This window comes from Meriones unguiculatus, chromosome 10, assembly GCF_030254825.1.
Source record: "Meriones unguiculatus strain TT.TT164.6M chromosome 10, Bangor_MerUng_6.1, whole genome shotgun sequence".
In the NCBI taxonomy this organism is placed as follows: Eukaryota; Metazoa; Chordata; class Mammalia; order Rodentia; family Muridae; genus Meriones; species Meriones unguiculatus.
The window spans coordinates 82,372,664-82,391,363 of NC_083358.1; the positions used below are offsets into that span (position 1 = coordinate 82,372,664).

The window sequence follows — 18,700 nt, forward strand, 5'->3', positions numbered from 1 at the left end:
CCATATGGTAGGGCACAAAGCAAGCCTCAACAGATACAAGAAGATTGAAATAATTCCTTGTATCCTATCAGACCACCATGGCCTAAAAACTAGACTTCAACCACAACAGAAGGCCTACATATACATGGAAACTGAATAACACTCTACTCAGTGACAGCTGGGTCAGGGAAGAAATGAAAAAAAGAAAATTAGAGACTTCCAAAAATTCAATGAAAATGAAGGCACAACTTACCCAAACTTATGGGACACAATGAAAGCAGTGCTAAGAGGAAAGTTCATAGCACTAAGTGCCTTCAGAAAGAAGTTTGAGACATCTCATACAAGCAACATAATGGCACACCTAAAAGCCCTAGAAAAAAAGAGAAGCAGACACACCCAAGAGGAGTAGATGATTAGAAATAATCAACTCAAAGCTGAAATCAATGAATTAGAAACAAAGAAAACAATTTAGAGGATCAATGAAACCAAGTGCTGGTTCTTTGAGAAAATCAACAATATAGACAAACTCTTAGCAAACTAACTAAAAGGTAGAGAGAAATTATCCAAATCAGCAAAATCAGAAAAGAAAAGGGGGACATAACGACAGACACTGAGGAAATCCAAACAATCATTAGGTCTTACTACAAAAGCCTATATGCCACAAAATTTGAAAATCCCAACAAAATGGGCAATTTTCTTGATAGATTTCATTTACCAAAATTAAATCAAGAATAAATTGTAATTAATTAAAAATTAATTTAAAATTAAATCAAGATCAGGTAAATAGATTAAATATTCCTATATCCCCCAAGAAAATAGAAGCACTCATCAAAAGTCTCCCATCCAAAAACAGCCGAGGACTAAATGGTTTCAACGCAGACTTCTACCAGACCTTCAAAGAAGAACTAATTCCAAGTCTCTTCAAACTATTCCACAAAATAGAAACAGAAGGAACATTAACAAACTCATTCTATGAAGCCACAGTCACCTTGATACCTAAATCACACAAAGACCCAACAAAAAAGAGAACTTCAGATCTATCTCTCTTAGGAACATTGATGCAGAAATACAAATTGAATCCAAGAACACATAAAAGATGTCATCCACCATGACCAAGTAGGCTTCATCCCAGGCATGCAGAGGTGGTTCAATATATGGAAATCCATTAATGTAATTCACCATATAAACAAACTAAAGGAGAAAAACCACATGATCATCTCCTTAGATGCCAAAAAAGCATTTGACAAAATCCAACACCCATTTACATAAAACTCTTGGAGAGATCAGGGATACGAGACACTTACCTAAACATAGTAAAAACAATATACAGCAAGCCTATAACTAACATCAAACTAAATAAATGCAAAGGAACTTAAATAAATCCCACTGAAATCAGGAACAAGGCAAGGCTGCTCACACTCTCTGTATCTCTTCTACATAGTACTTGAAGTCCTACCTAGAGCAATAAAATAACTAAAGGAAATCAAGGGAATACGAATTGGAAAGAAAGAAGTCAAATTTGCAGGTGATATGATAGTATACATAAGTGACTGCAAAAATTCAGTCAGAGAACTCCTTCAGCTGATACACACCTTCAGTACAGAGAAAAACAGAGAATTCTCTATAGAGGAATACTGAATGGCAGAGAAACACTTAAATAAATGCTCAGTGTCCTTAGTCATCTGGGAAATGTAAATCAAAAATGATCCTGAGATTTCACCTTACGCCCATCAGAATGGCTAAGATCAAAAACTCAAGTGACGACACATGCTGAAGAGGATGTGGAGAAAGGGGAACCCTCCTTCATTGCTGGTGGGAATGCAAACTTGTATAACCACTTTGGAAATCAATCTAGCACTTTCTCAGACAATTAGAACTAGTGCTACCTCAAGATCCAGCTATACCACTTCTAGGCATATATCCAAAATATGCTCAAGTACACAACAAGGACATTTGCTCAGCCATGTTTGTAGCAGCTTTATTTGTAATAACCAGAATCTGGAAACAACCCAGATGTCCCTCAGTTGAGGAATGGATACAGAAATTGTGGTACATTTACACAATGGAATACTACTCAGCAATGAAAAAAGAAGGAAATCATGAAATTTGTGGGCAAATGGTGGGAACTAGAAAAGATCATCCTGAGTGAGGTATCCCAGAAGCAAAAAGACATGCATGGTATATACTCACTTATAAGTGGATATTAGATATAATATAGGATAATCATACTAAAATCTCTACACTTAAAGAAGCTAAGCAAGAAGGAAGACCCTGGGAAAGATGCTCAATCCTCATTCAAAAAGGCAAATGGGATGGACATCAGAAGAGGGAGAAAACAGGGAACAGGACAGGAGCCTACCACAGAGGGCCTCTGAAAGCCTCTGCCCAGCAGGGTATCAAAGCAGATGCTGAGACTCATAGCCAAACTTTGGACAGAGTACAGGGAATCTTATGAAAGAAGGGGGAGATAAAAAGAACTAGAGGGGACAGGAGCTCCACAAGGAGAATAACAGAACCAAAAAAATCTAGGCACATGGATCTTTTCTGAGACTGATACTCCAACCAAGGATCATGCATGAAGATAACCTAGGACCCCTGCACAGATGTAGCCATGGCAGCTCAGTCCCCAAGTGGGTACCCTAGTAAGGGGAACAGGAGCTCTCTCTAACATGAACTCGGTGGCTCTTTGATCACCTCCCCCTGAACCTTACCAGGTCACAGAGGAAGACAGTGTAGCCAGTCCTGATAAGACCTAGGAAAAGAGAGAAGGGGAGGAGAACCTTCTGGACTGGAGTAGGGGAATGGAAGTAGAAGAGCGAGGGAGGTGTGGTTGAGAGGGTATGAATGAGAAAGCTGCAGCTGGGATCCGAAGTGAATAAAATGTAGTTAATAAAAAAATAAATTAAAATTTTTTTAAAAGAAGTAATTTGTTGCTAAGTTTTTGTTAGCAGAATAACAGTAGTAATTTTTCCCCAGGGTCCATGATTTTTCTAGTCTCAGGTTCTTGGCCACTCTAGCAGCGTCATGTATGGGTTCAACCATACGAAATGGGCCTTAAATACAACTGCAGAGTGGTGGTTAATCCCAAACATCTGTGCTGCTATTGCACCAGCATATCTTATAGGCAAGTCTCTTCTGTGGATTTACTCAGATAAAGAAGATAGATAGCGTGTTGTGTTGCGAGACCCGTATTAAATGTGTCCGACCTATGACTTAATGACTTCTCAGCGTTTGTGCAAAGGACTAGAAAACAGGGCTGGGGATTAGGTATGGTTAATTGTTCTCCCAAATGCTGCATAGTAAGTGTGGCTGTGAAATGTCCCCATCACTGCACCAGCCTGCAAATAAAAGGTGAAACTTAAACAACAAACTCGAGAAAAGATGATAGATAGATAGATAGATAGATAGATAGATAGATAGATAGATAGATAGATAGATAGACAGACAGGTAGGTAAGTAGGTAGGTAGGTAGGCAAACAGACAGGGAGACAGACAGAAAGACATGGTGATCAAACATTTTTTGAGAGTTTGAAGGAAGGAACTGTCCCTTCTGTGTTAAATCATGTTTTTGTTTTACAACCAATTTTCTGGAAACAAAAGACTACGAAGGAGGCACTGAAAAACTACCTTGACCTTTTGTTCAGCATAATTGCTTGTGAATACCCAGGCATTTGGCATTTGGGGTTTGTAATATAGTTCTGGTTGTTGTGGATTGTTTCTTTACAATGTTCTTCAAAAAGTTCTCAGCGTGTAATTGTTCATTTTCTTTTGAAATCATTGATGGGAATCCATTTTCTTTTGTCTGATCCTTAAGTTGAACCTCTCTCTCTCTCTCTCTCTCTCTCTCTCTCTCTCTCTCTCTCTCATTGTTTATCTTTTCCCCAGGTAACATGTGTATTGATTCTCTGGCAGTTTCACATCATGTACCCCATTACAATCCCATCCCCGTCCTTCCATTTGAGATCCCTTTTCTAACACAATTACATATCAGTACATAATTCTTAGTTGAAGAGGTTTCTTTAATTCTAATTATCTTAAATTAGAGGGGGAAAGCAAGGAAATATTTCACTTCTATTTTAGTGGAGTCCTAAACTGTATGATAATGATTGCATAGCTATTGAAATGTCAGAAATGGCTGATGATGAAAGGAAATCTGTCAATCCTTCCCTCTCACCCTTCAGTCTGCTTCTTGTGTGCTCCCTGTCTCTGTATCTGTTTCTCCCAGCAACACTGTGTATCTCTCATTTCTAGCATCCTAACTAGAGAGGACTGACTGGAGTTTTGAACAGTGAGTAAAGTTTCTGAGCAGAAGGGAAATTAGGGAGGTAATGAGGCCCTCGCTGAGGACTCGTAACACTGGCAGCTGGCTTCCTTGTGTGTCGATGCGTGTCTATGTGTGTGTCTCTCCCCTTTTTATATCCTATAAGTTGATAAACAAAGCTGGCCATATCTCTCTGGCTTCCATATTCGTTTGTAGAACACTTCTTCAAAGCAGTCTATTTGGCAGCCTGATACTCTGATTCTCTCTGTGAAATTGCTCTTTGGTGTGAAGAAAACCATGACTAATTCAAAGACAGATTATTTCAGTGGAACCTTTGAAAGTTGTCAAGCAATTGGAAAAATACAAACAGAAAGCAAAACAAATTCAGCAAAAATATCTGCCAGTATTAAAACCTTGAGTGTTCTTCTTCTAAAAGATTGATTTCACGGCTTGTGTCTGGGAAACTGTTTCTATGCCAAGAGTAACGGATAAGGATTCATGGGCGACCTGAAGCCAAAAACAATTACAGTGACTCTGAGTTAGCCCAAATCCCCTCCAAAATGAATCAACAGACACTAGGATTTCTAAATGGAATTGGGAAAACCTGGGAAGGACCAGGATAAGGAACACCTCAAGCCATCCTTAGTGACTTCCTCAGTACACATTTGTGCACGTGTAGTTTGGAAGGTGTTTGTTTTTAGCTAGTGTCACTGTATGTATAAACTTTTTATTTAAAGTCACGTAAATTCCCAGATTACTTCTCTTTTTGGGTACCTTATATGTGAATGATGAAGGCTTCTACTTTTTAAAACAATGCTCAATAAAATGTTCTACAATTTGCCAACAAACCTGTGTGGATCTACTGAGATTCAGTTGTCACACATGCCGAGGCTCCAGTAGAAATGTAGTAAACTTGATACTACAGCAGACACAATATGGTCCTTTGAACAGGGTGGTCAAACTTGGAAGGTTCATCATTCTTTGTGTGCCTTGGAATGTGATGAATATTGTTTGTAGAATGTATTTATTATTTAACTTTTTGAAATTATGATCAATGGAAAGATCAGGTAGCTAAGAATATGTTAAGTGGAGTACAATCTTGCATCCATCCAACTACCTCCCAAATACCAACACAATAATAAGAAGATTGGCTGATGGCTACCCAACTTTATGAATTTTAAAGGTCTTCATATATATAATTTCAATTTCACCAAATAATAACTAATGACAAATTTAAATACATGTGTTTATAATACATTTCAAAACCTTAGAAGAAAACTATAAATCAAGACAATTCTTCTCAGTTAGGCATGGTGGTGCATGCATGTAGTCCTAGCATTTGGAGGCTGAGGCAGGAGGATCACATTGTGAATTCACAGTAAGTTTGGGGTCGGGTTCTGTCCTGAGACCCTAGAGAGGAGGAACAAAAAGACAAGTCTTCCCACATTCTAATGAGAGTTTGCTTGGTCTTAGGAGCACGGCATCCCTACCGACATGGGCTATGCGGTGTCCCCTCACCATTCAGGCGTCTACCCTGTCCACGTCCAGCTTTACGAGGCCTGGAAGAAGGTCTGGAATATTAAAATCACCAGCACTGAAGAGTACCCGCATCTGAAACCAGCTAGATACCGGAGAGGCTTCATCCACAAAAACATCATGGTGAGCGTGAGCGTCCTGTGTGCAGGGTTCGGTCATCTCTTACAGATGGCGGTCCGCGTGGGAAGACAGACGGAAAGGACAACAAAGTGTTACGAGTGTGGCTCGGGAAAGGGTGTGCTGTATGGAGACTGTTGTCATGCCTAAGGGAGCAGCGCTAAGGTCAGCTGTCTTCCGGTTTCACAGAGCTCTGAGAAACGAAAGTTCTTTTCCTGGTGCTCGTGCTGGCAAGCAATCGCTGATGTGAAAATGCTAAGAAAACATCATATCACATTTAAAAAGGGTTTAGGATGCTGTCTTACGAAAGTCGCTTAGTTGATGAAAGTCGTGGCTGCCCTCCGTAGTCACCATGCTGCCCTTCTGGAAGCTGGTCAGGTTGCACCTCCGTTCCAGGCCAGGTCCCCCAAAACACTGCATTGTGTGCAGCAAGAACACACATGTGAAGCCAGGTCTCATCACTACACAGTAGAGAATTAATGACAGCGACATAAGTTAAATCACGACTCTGGAGTGTCTCCATCTTGTTTTGTTTTCTGCACTGGTAGCAAAACCATCAGTCATATCAAAATATGTGGCTCCCTCAGACAGGGTGAGACCCTATTTATTCCCAAGTCAGAACTCAAGGAACATATTAGTGAAGGCCAGAACGGCCCCTGATTTAGACTCACATGCTGTGAAGGAACAGCCAGGAAGCTGATGAACGCCAGAGGTCTGGGTCAACCCGATGCCTGTGAACATGGCTCTGCCCCCTACAGCAGGTGCAGCTGACGTCTGTTCCCACAACTTCCTGATGTCTACAAAAATTCAAATGGATGGTGGCATTTCACTTGGATTCACCACCTCCCCTCATACCAATGTGTCCCTCAACAAGAATAACACTGTAAGTGCTAAACAGGTTCCTCATTTAATGACCACATTCTTCTCCCAGCTTTCCCTTCCATGGTGCTCAAAGTGAATTTATCATGCCGCAAGGTGTCCGGCTTTCAGTTGAGAGGGAGTTTTTAATGCCCGTCTAAGGTCATAATTTAAAGGCATTTTGGTGCTCTTTTGCTTTTGTGGTGTTGACCATTCTGCAGCGGTGAACTTCAGTCTCTGAAGACTATATGCAGTGCAGCTCTGTCCTATTTGAGCTTTTTTCCAAAGGGCTTCATTCCCATACCTCCTGACCTGTATTTTCCCCATGTTGCAAATGCGTGGAAGTTGCTGATAACCAAAGCTCGGGCAGATCTCCTGCTTTGACACGGTTGCCCCTGTGGTTCTGCCTTTGCATAGGTTCAATTCATGGGCTCCTACACGAGAATTTCTAGATGAAAAGTATTCAGCAGGCTATAGGTTATGCAAAAAGAGAGACAGAAATTCACCAGGAGCCATCCAGATAGACATAGAAGATGAGAACTGGGGAGCCAGATGTCCTCCTTATAGAGACTGGAAGGAAAGAGCTAGAGAACTGAGGCATGAACCCTAGGATCTTATGCCACACCCAGATTTTATAACCGAACTGAAATTGTCCACAAATTAAAATCAAAAGACTTAATAGGTATTTTTCCCTCTATGCCATCATTGATCCTACCATCTATCACAGTTCATTTACATAATTCAAACTTCTCACTAAGACTTTCAAACCTTCCCTGAGTTCCCACAGTTATACCCATAGAGTATCTTTTCATTTGCTGTATTACAGACACCATCTTAACTCACTGCTTGTTTTTGTTTGTTTGTTTTGTTGTTTTTTTTTATGTTGACTGTAGTACAAGCTCAGTCAACACAGTACTGGTCAGTTTCACCTTCTGCCTACCCTTCAGTGAAGGCTAGCCACTAGGCAGTGCCGGCTCCTGAATCCTCCAGGCCTTTCTAAACTTACGAGTCTCCACTGTTCTCACACTCTTTAATGAGTCCTCTAGAGACCCTGAAAATGCTCAGCACAGTGCACAGTGCCTGCATTTCTGTCTTCCTTTTCCCAGCATGGAGCACTCTGTTCACCATGAATGACTTCCCAGACACACCCCACCTATTCCTATCCCAGCTAACCTTCATTTTAATTTATGTAACCAACTGTGAAACACTGTGATTCGCAAATAGACCTACAGTTTCCTTATTCCCCTCTGAATCTGTGTGTTCCCTCCATTATTCTCCCTCATGAATTCATGGGGACACAAAGCCTCTTCATCAGGCACTTTTTATACCCACACTGTAAGGAATAAACAGAAAACTAACCTTCTCCACTCTGGAACCTGGTTGTTAAATGTGGCTCTGGGTAGACACAGAGGAATCTTATAGAAGATGGGATTGAAAGGATTGAAAGAGCCAGAGAGGTCTAGGACACTGCAGGAAAACCTACAGAATCAACTAACCTGGTCTCATAGGGGCTCATAGAGACTGAGCAACCAACCAGAAAGCATCATGGGGCAAACATGATGTACAGCTTGTTCCTCATGTGGGACCTCTAACAGCAAGAGCAAGGGCTATCTCTGACTCTATCACCTGCTTTTAAATCCATTTCCCCTAACTGGATCGCCTTATCTAACCTCAAAAGATTAAGTCCTACTTGATATGCCAAGGCAAGTAGATGTCCAAGGTCTCTCTTTCTCTGAAAAGAAAGGGGGGCATGAGGGGAGGAAAGGGGAGGCAAGAAAGGGGGACTGGGAAGAGAGCAGGAAAGGAAAGTTCCAAATGGAATATAAAGTAAATACATTAAGTAATGAAAAAAGGAAAAAGACAACATTCAAGTTTCTTCACAGTTCTGTCTCTACTTAAACAAATGCTCTTGGCAAGCTAGCTTCATAGACAATCCTGCAGGTCTACTGTGATTTCTAAGCAAGATTTAGACACACACACACACACACACACATATGCATTAATTCTAAAACTAATTTAGTTGAAGTCATATATTTTTAAATTGTAGCACTAGCCTGGCATTTAATCACATGTAGGCATTTTCTTATTTTGTTTGGGAGTTACTCCTTACCCTGCTGTACTGTTAATATTTTATTGTTTTTTTTAGAATTTCATACAATGTGTTTTGATTATATCCCTAATAAATTTTGACCTCTAAGACTATAATACACACACAAACACACACTTTTGTTCTCCTATATGAACTAGCATAGAATTTAGAGAAAGTACTGTGTTCATGAGTAAAAATTATAAATGGCTTTAATTTACACGAAATTACATGTCCAGTGAGTGATAGTGAATGTATCTGATTCAGTTTGTCTTTCAGTTCTTTTTTTTTTTTTTTTTTTTGGCTGTGGTTTTGTGTATGGCATTATGATGCTTTCAGGCATAAACAACCCCAAGCTAAAAGCTGGAGATTTAAACTGAGATGTTTTAACTGATCCAAGACAAAATATCTTCCCAGTACATACGTTTTGGAAGAATAAATGAAATGTATAGGGGCTTGGTTGACTCAGAAACATCCAGTGCATGGATTGAGTTGAGAATTACATTTCCTGGGAAACCTTCCAAGACCTACAGTAAAATCACTTAAAACACTGTTCAAACTGCTGGGGGAAAGGTAGTGTGTACACGCGGAAGGCCGGAAACATGGGAAGTCTTGAACAAGTAATGTTGGCAAAGCAGTCCTGTAACTAAAAATGCTTTCTGTTAAGACGATTAAAAGTGGGTGATTGTTTTCCTTAAAGCAGTGAGCAGAATGCCTGACGACATGGTGCTGAAAAAAAAAATCAGCTTTCCGAAAAGCTCATTGGTTTTCTGTGCCCTCAAGTATGGCAAGCACAGGCTGCTGTGAGTCTCACTATGTGAGCCTTAGCTGAAAACTGTAAATCTTGTACAACTTCTTTACAATTGCACTTTCATGTAATCGGGAAATCTGTAACAACAGCAAAGACCTCATTACAGATGTGGACATTGGGAGCAAAGGATGAAAAGACCTTATGCTAAGTGACCATTTGTTACTTCGTTTAGGACACTTTCTAAAGCTACCAATTAATAGATAACACTGGTACTCTTGGATCCGGCCACATTCTTACCTGGAATTTGAGGGCCCTTAATGCAGTATTTTCACATTAGAGCAGAACCTAACTTGTTTTCAAATGCTTGTTCTATTTAAAATGACGCTTGCTAAAAAGTGTCATGTTAATAACTGATTTCTTTTCCAAATGTGTATGAAGAATTTGGCAGAAGGACTTACATTTTGCCTGTGAGTATTACACATACACAAATTTAAAGTCTTACCTAATTTTTTTTGCTGAGGTGTTAAAATGTATTAGACTTTGTAATAAAAGCACTAACTGTGAGACTCAAAATAGAAAAATGGAAGAAACGATTCAAATTTGACTTTGGTTTTAATGGTTTTGTTAACTTCGCTCTCTGTCCCTTCTTCCTTATGTCATCTTTTTATTCCCAACAGTGGAGGATTCTCCGAGGCTGCAGCTAGATTTCACTTTTATATCCTCTTCCATGAGGAGAATGGAGGTTCAGTAGAGGCAACTAGAGCCTTCTCCTTATGCACTTATCTTTTCTTCAGGTTCTTCCAAGACAAACCTGTGGGCTCTTCACTCACACAATTTTCTACAAGGAATATCCAGGAGGTCCCAAGGAACTGGACAAGAGTATTCATGGAGGGGAGCTCTTTTTCACTGTGGTTCTCAACCCAGTAAGTACATGGAGTCACTCTTCAGACAAATGATATTTAAGGCGACAAGCTACATGAAAATTACTTTGAGGGAGAAGTAGGAGATTGAGTAGTTACCAATAAAATAGCATGAAGCTTGCCTCTATGGAGAATAAAATTATCCTCTCCTCCTCCTTCTCCTTCTCCCCCCTCCCACTTACCCTTCTTTCCCTCATCTTCTCACTTTTTCTCTCCTAACCCCCTCCTCTCTCTCTCTCTCTGTCCTCTGGACCATCCTTTCTTTTCATACCGCTCTCTCCTCCTCTTTCCCTATTTCTTCCCTTTTTCCCCTTTCTCCTTCTCCTCTCTGTCCAACTGTCTCATCTCACCTCTCCCCTGTGATACAAGGAAGCACAGATATTGAAAGTACAGAGAAAGGAGTTGACTTCTGCTCGCATTCTGCATGCATGCTCACTTCTGCCCTCCTGGGTCATGGAGCATCCCTGATTAACGGTGTGCGGCTCTCTCTCCTTCATATAACACTAGTGTATCAGCAATGCAGTGAGCCAGTGGTAAATTAATTTTCCTGGAGGTGGCAAAAAATGTGTGTGGTGAAAGAAAAACTATGGAAGTGAGCTGCAGAGGGGGAAAGCTGTTAGTGATTTTCTCTCATGAAAGAGAACAGAAAAAATAGAGATAAAATTTATTTTCAAATATGTGGATTTGACCCTGGCATTAGCAATATCCAAGATGGAAAACTGCAATGATTTCCAAGTAAGAAAAGAATTTCTATCAGGATAAAAGTTGGATAAGATAGAAATAAAGAAAAAAAAATTTAAATCATAGCTTGACCTTAATTTTACAGGCTTTACAAATAAAACTGTAAGTATTCTTCATCATCTACTCTATTTAAGAGCAGAGGTGAAAGAAAGAAAGAAAGAAAGAAAGAAAGAAAGAAAGAAAGAAAGAAAGAAAGAAAGAAAGAAAGAAAGAAAGAAGGAAAGAAGGAAGGAAGGAAGGAAGGAAAGAAAGAAAGAAAGAAAGAAAGAAAGAAAGAAAGAAAGAAAGAAAGAAGAAAGCGCTATAGCCCCCACCCCCCTCAGAAAAAAGCAATGTAGCTGTTAGCTGCTAGAAAATGAGGTAAATGAAAAAGTTACTCATCTTTGGTAATATCTTTGGTAAGTGTGAGTTTACAACTCGAGATCCTTTCAGCCTTTAGGGATGCCATGAAACTTCTGAACCCTCCCCATGCAGATATTTTTGTTTTACACTCCACAAATAACCCTCTATTCTAGATTATCTATATTTTTTTTTTCAAGACAGGATCTCACTATATGGCTCTGGCTGTCCTAGAACTCACTACATACACTAGGCTGGATTGAAACTCACAGAAATCCACATGCCTCTGCCTCTGAAGTGCTAGGATTAAAGGTGTGTGCCACTACACCTGGTTTTAGATTACTTATATTTTGAGTCACTCTGTATGGGATTTTTTTCTCTACCTTTTTTTTTTCTTTAACTAGTATTGTGCAGGGAGAAGGAAGCACACCATGTATGAATATGAACCAAAGGCTCAGTTAAGTACCTGTAAAATGCTAACAGCTTCATCAATGGTTTTCAAGGCCTTGAATCTGTATTCTACACGATCCTGATGGAGCAGGGGCCTAGGAATCAGTCTGTGTAGGTCTAACCACTGATGACTTAATATTTGAAAACCTTCTGTTATCACTGTCTTTGAACTTTGTGAACCAAATGATCTCCACTCAACACCGAAGAAATTCAAAAATCAGTCACTCATGGATAGTGAACCTTGCAACCCCTGCTACTTTTCAAGCTTTATCAATTATATTTGGCAAGTTTATTTATCTTTTTGAAGCTGTCCAAAAGGGTAGATAACAAAGGAGTAAAATAAAATGCACATTTTTATTTCTAGATTAGATAAGTTTCCAAAAATGGTTATTTCGTTAAACAAATATTGGTTCAAATTGACTGGGAGCTTTTGACACATACCGTGAGAGAGACAGTGATCCTGGGTGATGCATCTGGCACACAAGATCCAATCTGGGGAAGAAATTCTTCTTCCCTGGTGGAGGACACATGCTGTCATCAGTGGTGTCTGCCTAGATGACCAAAGTGAGGAATGGGGCATGCTTCCCAGGAATTCTCAGACCAAAATTAAATGATTGCAGAAAGCAGTGGTCAGGCTTCAAAGCCTCCAGCTTCTATGGACCGTGGATGAATTCACCAGATGACATGTTTTATTAGGTCAGAACGGGAGTGAAAAACTCCTTATCAGATCATAGCATGTGTTCACGGTGAGAAAGAAGTTTTAATTATAGCGATCTAAAAAATAGCCACTGCATGATCACATAATAATGTAAGCCTTAGTTAAAAGTGCTGTTTTCTGAAGGTACCAAGTGAGGTGGTTTCCAGCGCAAAGGTAGATGAGCGTTGGAAACATGGAAATTAAGTACATCCGTGCACACTTCATGGGAAGTGAAAACACAGGCAGAATTGTGATGAAAGACCTTTTAAAATATTGCCCCATGCATCGACACTTGAAGGTGTTTTCAACGACATTATTGTTGGGTGAGAGGTGGCTGCAGTTAAATGCATTTCGGAGTTATGCTTTACAAGAAGACAGCAAAGATAAAACTCCTTAAATTGAATAACCTTCTGTTACACTGTTACCAAAGTATTTTTCATTGCTAAAAAGTGTCAGGCAAGTTCATATAACACAATTACGAAAGTATAATGGCAAATTAGCATAATCTAGGAGAGGAAACCTAAGCTGTCTTTCATGACTTCCAGTGTAGTGGGCCTGGAAACCTCTGACAGAAGACCCACATGTTTTGATAAATGGGCTAAGGTATAAATCCAGGTTCCGTTATGGAATGAGCATGTCAGTCATAGGAATTTACTGTCACAGGGGTAGGAAGATGGAATTAGTTTCATGCACATCTATTTTGTGTTGGTGAACACTAGCCAAGTATGATGAATCCCAAGAAGGGCCACTCTATGCATCTTTACCCGTTTACCGTGAAGGCATCCTCAAGTTGTATGTCCCTTTATGCACTCCTCCTCCGTAGAAGGGACCCTCTAGCTGAGCTTTTGTTAAATTAATTTATTATGTTTTATGTGCATGGGTATTTTACTCAAATGTATGTTTGTACGCCATGTGCATGCCTGATGCCTGTGGGGACCCTAAGAGGGCATCATATGCCCTGGAATTGGACTTGCAGCTATTTGCAAACAACCATGTAGGTGCTGGGAGCTAAGCCTGGCCTTCTAGCCTTCTACAAGAGCAACAAGTGCTCTTAACTGCTGAGTCATTTCTACACACACATTCACAAAAAAAAAAAAAAAAAAAAAAAAAAAAAACATGTGGAGCTATACCTTTATAGCTTGCTTTCTATTGCTATGATAAAACAGTGGCCATATTGATATATGACTGTCAAACCACAACCTTTTCTCTCTTTTTTTTCCCCTAAGTTCATATAACATCAATATCACAATGTAAAAAACAGTTCAACTTTTTAATTTCCCGGTCTTCAAAATTTTTAACACTCTAAAAAATTCAGTCTCTTTAAAATATCCAAAGTCATAGCTGTAGGCTCCTGTAAAACCTAAAATAAATGAAATACTTCTTTTCCTACAAGGTAAGAAACAGAACATAAAAACAACCACACTAAAGCAAAACCAAAGTACAAAAGCAAAAATACCTCAGTGTCGGACACCTGGGACCCATACTGTGGACCCAACATGCCAGGGTCTCCACTGAGCATCTACTGGCTTTTCCAGCCCAATCCTCCAAAATTCTCCACTTTCCTCTCGTTAAACTACGCTAAAGCATAAAAGCCACACAGTCTACTCTATCACAGCAAGTATCAATTTCTGTCCTAGATTACCCTAGTATCGATTTCTCTCCTGGACTGCTTTCTATCACCGTGACAAACGCTGACGAAAAGCAACTTGGAGAAAGGGTTTGTTGGCGTTCACAGGCTCCAGTCCATCACTGAGGGAAGTCAGGGCAGGATCTTTAGATAAGAACCCGGATGCAGGAACGAAGGCAGAACCATGGAGGAGTGCTGTTTGCTGGCTTGCTTACCCAGCACCACCATCTGCCTAAGGATGGTACAGTCCAAAGTGGGCTGGGCCCCTGTATATCAATTAACAATCAAGAAAATGTTATATAGACAAGCCCATAGACAATAGGATGGTGGAAATCCCTCAGTTGAGTTTCCCTCTTCCACAGTGACTTTAGTTTGTGCTGACAAAAACTAACCAGCACAACGCAATTCCTCCATAGAGGGGACCCTCAAATTGTACATGTTTCTTTACACAGTTCCCCAATATTATTTATCCACATAAACAAATAAATGGCAACTTGTTTGTTTACTAGTTTCATGGGCACAACTAATCTGGTGCCAAGAGCACTGGCTACTCCTCCAGAGAACCTAGGTTCAATTCCCACCGCCCACATTGTGGCTCACAACTGGCTGTAACTCCACCTCCAAGGGATCGGGTTCCCCCTTTTGGCCTCCACAGGCACCAAGAATGTACACACAGTACACAGAAATACAATAAGAAAACACTCATGCATATTAAAAAATTAAAATTTATAAAAACGGCAAAAAGGTATTTATTGACAAGGATTATACTTGTCCTCAATAAAGAAGTCCCTATATAATTTATAGTACATATGGCTCTACAAAATACACAGTAAGGAAAACTGTGTATTTTAAAACTTTTTAGTTCCATCTGTCCTAATCCACATTCCTAGGTATGAGGAATGGGGTTGCTTTAACTAGGGATTACATTTCCAGGTTAGCAGGGTAGATTGCTGAGCAAGGATGTCACCTTCCTATTCAGTGTTTTTATGTGAAATCACCAGATATCCTGAGTATTGGGTCATTAGTATTTCTCTGTATGTGTCATTGCTTGCTTTGCTTATTGATCCAAAAGCTGTAGCTTGCCAGAGGACTAATGCTTTCACCAAACTTGCTTGGTATTTGGAGAAAGTTCCTAACAACACATATTTCTGTATCTACAGGACCAGTGGCTAGAATCTTTACACCTATTATTCCTTCTTTGTCTCTACGTTGAGATAGAATTCTTTCACACGTCCTTGATCTCCTTCTACCCAAATCCCAAAGTAAAATCAAAGAAACATAACAGAAGTGTGAGTATCTTAAACTACGAGTTGCATATAGGTAGATTACAATTAACACAACAAATTCCACATATATAAAGAGAAATTAAATCATCTTAAATATTCAGAACTATACTTTGTATGTGGATGTATGAAATTCAACTTGAGGCAACTCTTTATTCCTGATGGAAAGTATTGATCTTTCCCTTGTCATTTGGTCCCACAAAACACTTTGTTAAAGAAAGGGAAACAAATAAACACACAGCTGCCTTAGGCGATGAGAACCCAAGACCCTTGTTTAAATGTTCAGCCTGAACGCATTGGTACCTCCCAGGGAGTTTTCAGACTTCGATATTTATCATCTGATTAACCGAGGTGATCATTGTCCTAGGAGCACAATCCAGCATGTGCACACGCACTCGCCCTAAATGCTACACTAAAAATACTACAGCATTCTCTAGTATTGAAGGATAAGCTTTCAGTTGTCTGGTGGTGTTAGTACATGAGAGTGTAACTAATATTTACTGGATTCCTGTTGCCTGTCTATCCGTAAGACTCATATTTATGTTTGCCACTTGCCCCATAGCTTAGTTATTTTCATTCACATCTCTTCATTATGTAAGAAAAATCTGTACATCGTTCACCTCAGAGCTCATTTTGCTTAGATCTGTGCTTTGAATTCAGTCAGAGCTCACTAAATGCTTTGTAAAGGGTTGGCTGAATTTGTGAAGGGCTGTGTTTGGGGACACGAGTTACTTGTGACATGACATATCCAATTGTGAATCATATCAAGTATGGATTTTATAAAACTATATTCTGGCAGCTTCTTTGCGTGCAAGCAAATGAAATGTAAGATCCAGGGGAAAATTCAGCTGGCGTGAGCATTTTAACAGGTTTCCACAGGTGATGATGAGGTGGTGTGCCGTGTGTCGACAAATCCCTAAGGCTGGAAAGGCCCAGAAGGATGATGTGTTCAACTTCTTGATTCTAGGTGTGACCCCAGTGAGAGGTTCTAGCTGCTCAGGGTCACTGTTAGTATTCTGATGAGAATGTTATCCTTCCTGACTCCTGGTTCAGTGCATCCTGCTTCTACATGCTGCCGAAATGGCCTAAATGATGCACAGTTGTTCATGCATTGTAAAGTAATCGTAAGCAGTATGCCTCAGTTACCCTGCAGTGGGCAACTATATAAATGGTTAAATGTATAAATTTCAGGCCATTGTCTGGGAAAACGTAATTATCTCTTTGGTGATTTTAGGGTTTTAGAGAAAGTCTGTGACAAGGGATGAGTGGCGGAAGATGTCTTGTGAGATTTCCAGGAACTAGAAACAAGCAGCCATGTTGTTCCTTCTTTTAACACTAAATCTGATTGACATTACTTATAAATTGATAGGATACTTACACTGGTAAAGCCAAAACTTCCTATTTCACACAGTCCCTGTTTCTCCAAAGAAACTCCTGTTTTTGCTGTCATTAATGTTTTCACTACTGATTATGCTTTTATGTAATTAATTATCACAGTGAAATTTAAAAAACCAAAGGAAGCATAATTCGTTCTTTCAGTTTCCACACTTAAGAAAAGAAGAAGTCATTGGACGGGTTATTATTAAGAAACCTAAAAACATGTCAGTAAATAGGTTAATGAGAGGGAATTCATTTGTTCAACAGAGGGATACATCCTTGTATATTTGTACGTAAATACACTGAAATGAAAAGACAAAGTATTGGTAGGAAATTGTCAGGAATACGCAGCTTGAATTGAAGGCAGCTCATCCCAATCAGTTATGGCCCAGATTTGGCAAGCTGCAAGTTCCAGTGTACCTCAGTAGACTCTTCATGGTCCTGGGCTTCATGCTTGTTCCAGCAGTGTGAGATATGTGTGCCAAAAGGGAGCATGAGCATTCTCTTGCTTAACCCAAGCACATTAGGAACCCTGGACAGGACAAAAATGCTACTGTGCATCACCCAAGAGTCAGTGAGTGGTGAAACAAGCTACTATGCTTTGCAGAACAGGTTGCTGCTGGAACTGGTGCCAGCAGTTTCCACACGCACTAGCAGCTGGTTGGTAGGCGTGATCTATAACACCAGAAGCCCACAGCTCCCTCCGTGGGAATCTTACCTACAGAACAAGTGCAAGTGTTGAATTGATCAGAGAAATGAATATTGTTATTTCTTAGTCCTTGAAAGTGTCCCATAACCTTCAGCACAAACAAAAATATCTTTCACTTAAAAGGGAGAAAATCCATGTGTCTTCCCACTTTTCCAGACTCTAAAAAAAAAAAAAAAAAAAAAATCTCCTATACATATCTTTTAACTTGGACCACAATTTGCTATTTTGTGACTTCATGAACTAATGATAGCTTCAAAATTGAATGCTTTTGTGAAAATCTGAGCTCATGAATCATCTTTCTTGGGTTTTCTTTTCTTTTCTTTTCTTTTTTTTTTTTTTTTTGAGCCAAATTTTTTATTTATTCATTTCTTGCACTTGAAGTACTCCTCTATGACATCCTTGGCCTGAGATTCTTTGACGTAGTCAGTCCTTACCCACTGCCCAACTGCAACCAACCACTTCCCTTGCCTCCGCCTCTCCGTGGACTTTACAGAGGCCCACCCACTGCCCTGGTTTCTTGTTGTCATTAACCTTCATCAGGTTGATCTGGTGCTCAGCACAGAGCGCCTCCACCAGCTTGACGTAGGTACATGGGCACATCCCAGTTGGCTGCAAGAACAAAGGTGGGCCTGGTGCTTGTCTAAGGCTTTGGCAGCTTCACATATGCCACGTGTTAGGGCATCGTGGATGAGGGCGGTCTTCAGCTGCTCTTGCAGAGCAATGTTGGCATCCATTACATCTCCAGCGGAAGCCTTCCTCAGCCATGGTGACGGATGACGAGTGAGGCCGAATGAATGCATCCGAGCCTCTGCCTCTGCACAATTTGGAGGTGACGGGAAAATCGAGTCACCTTTCTATAAAGTTCCCTCACACTCTAGTTTTATTTATACTTCTCTTCCGTGAGCTTATGAAATCATGACGTAAACACAACTTTCCCACCAGGCTATAACTAATTTTCTTTACCTTCTC

At 40.1% G+C, this 18,700-nt stretch overlaps 1 protein-coding gene and 1 pseudogene across 4 annotated transcripts in view; one reads left to right on the forward strand and one right to left on the reverse strand.

Annotated features, from left to right (window-relative positions):
- Positions 1–18,700, forward strand: part of Ndst3 (N-deacetylase and N-sulfotransferase 3) — a 147,524-nt gene that overhangs the window by 73,714 nt on the left and 55,110 nt on the right. For all 4 annotated transcript variants that reach the window (XM_060392794.1, XM_021650661.2, XM_060392796.1 and 1 more), the window contains exons 5-6: positions 5,714–5,899; positions 10,383–10,511. In XM_060392794.1, the coding sequence (XP_060248777.1) occupies positions 5,714–5,899; positions 10,383–10,511 (315 nt within the window). The remainder of the gene's footprint in view (positions 1–5,713; positions 5,900–10,382; positions 10,512–18,700) is intronic.
- On the reverse strand, positions 18,094–18,496 carry LOC132657049 (small ribosomal subunit protein eS12-like; annotated as a pseudogene).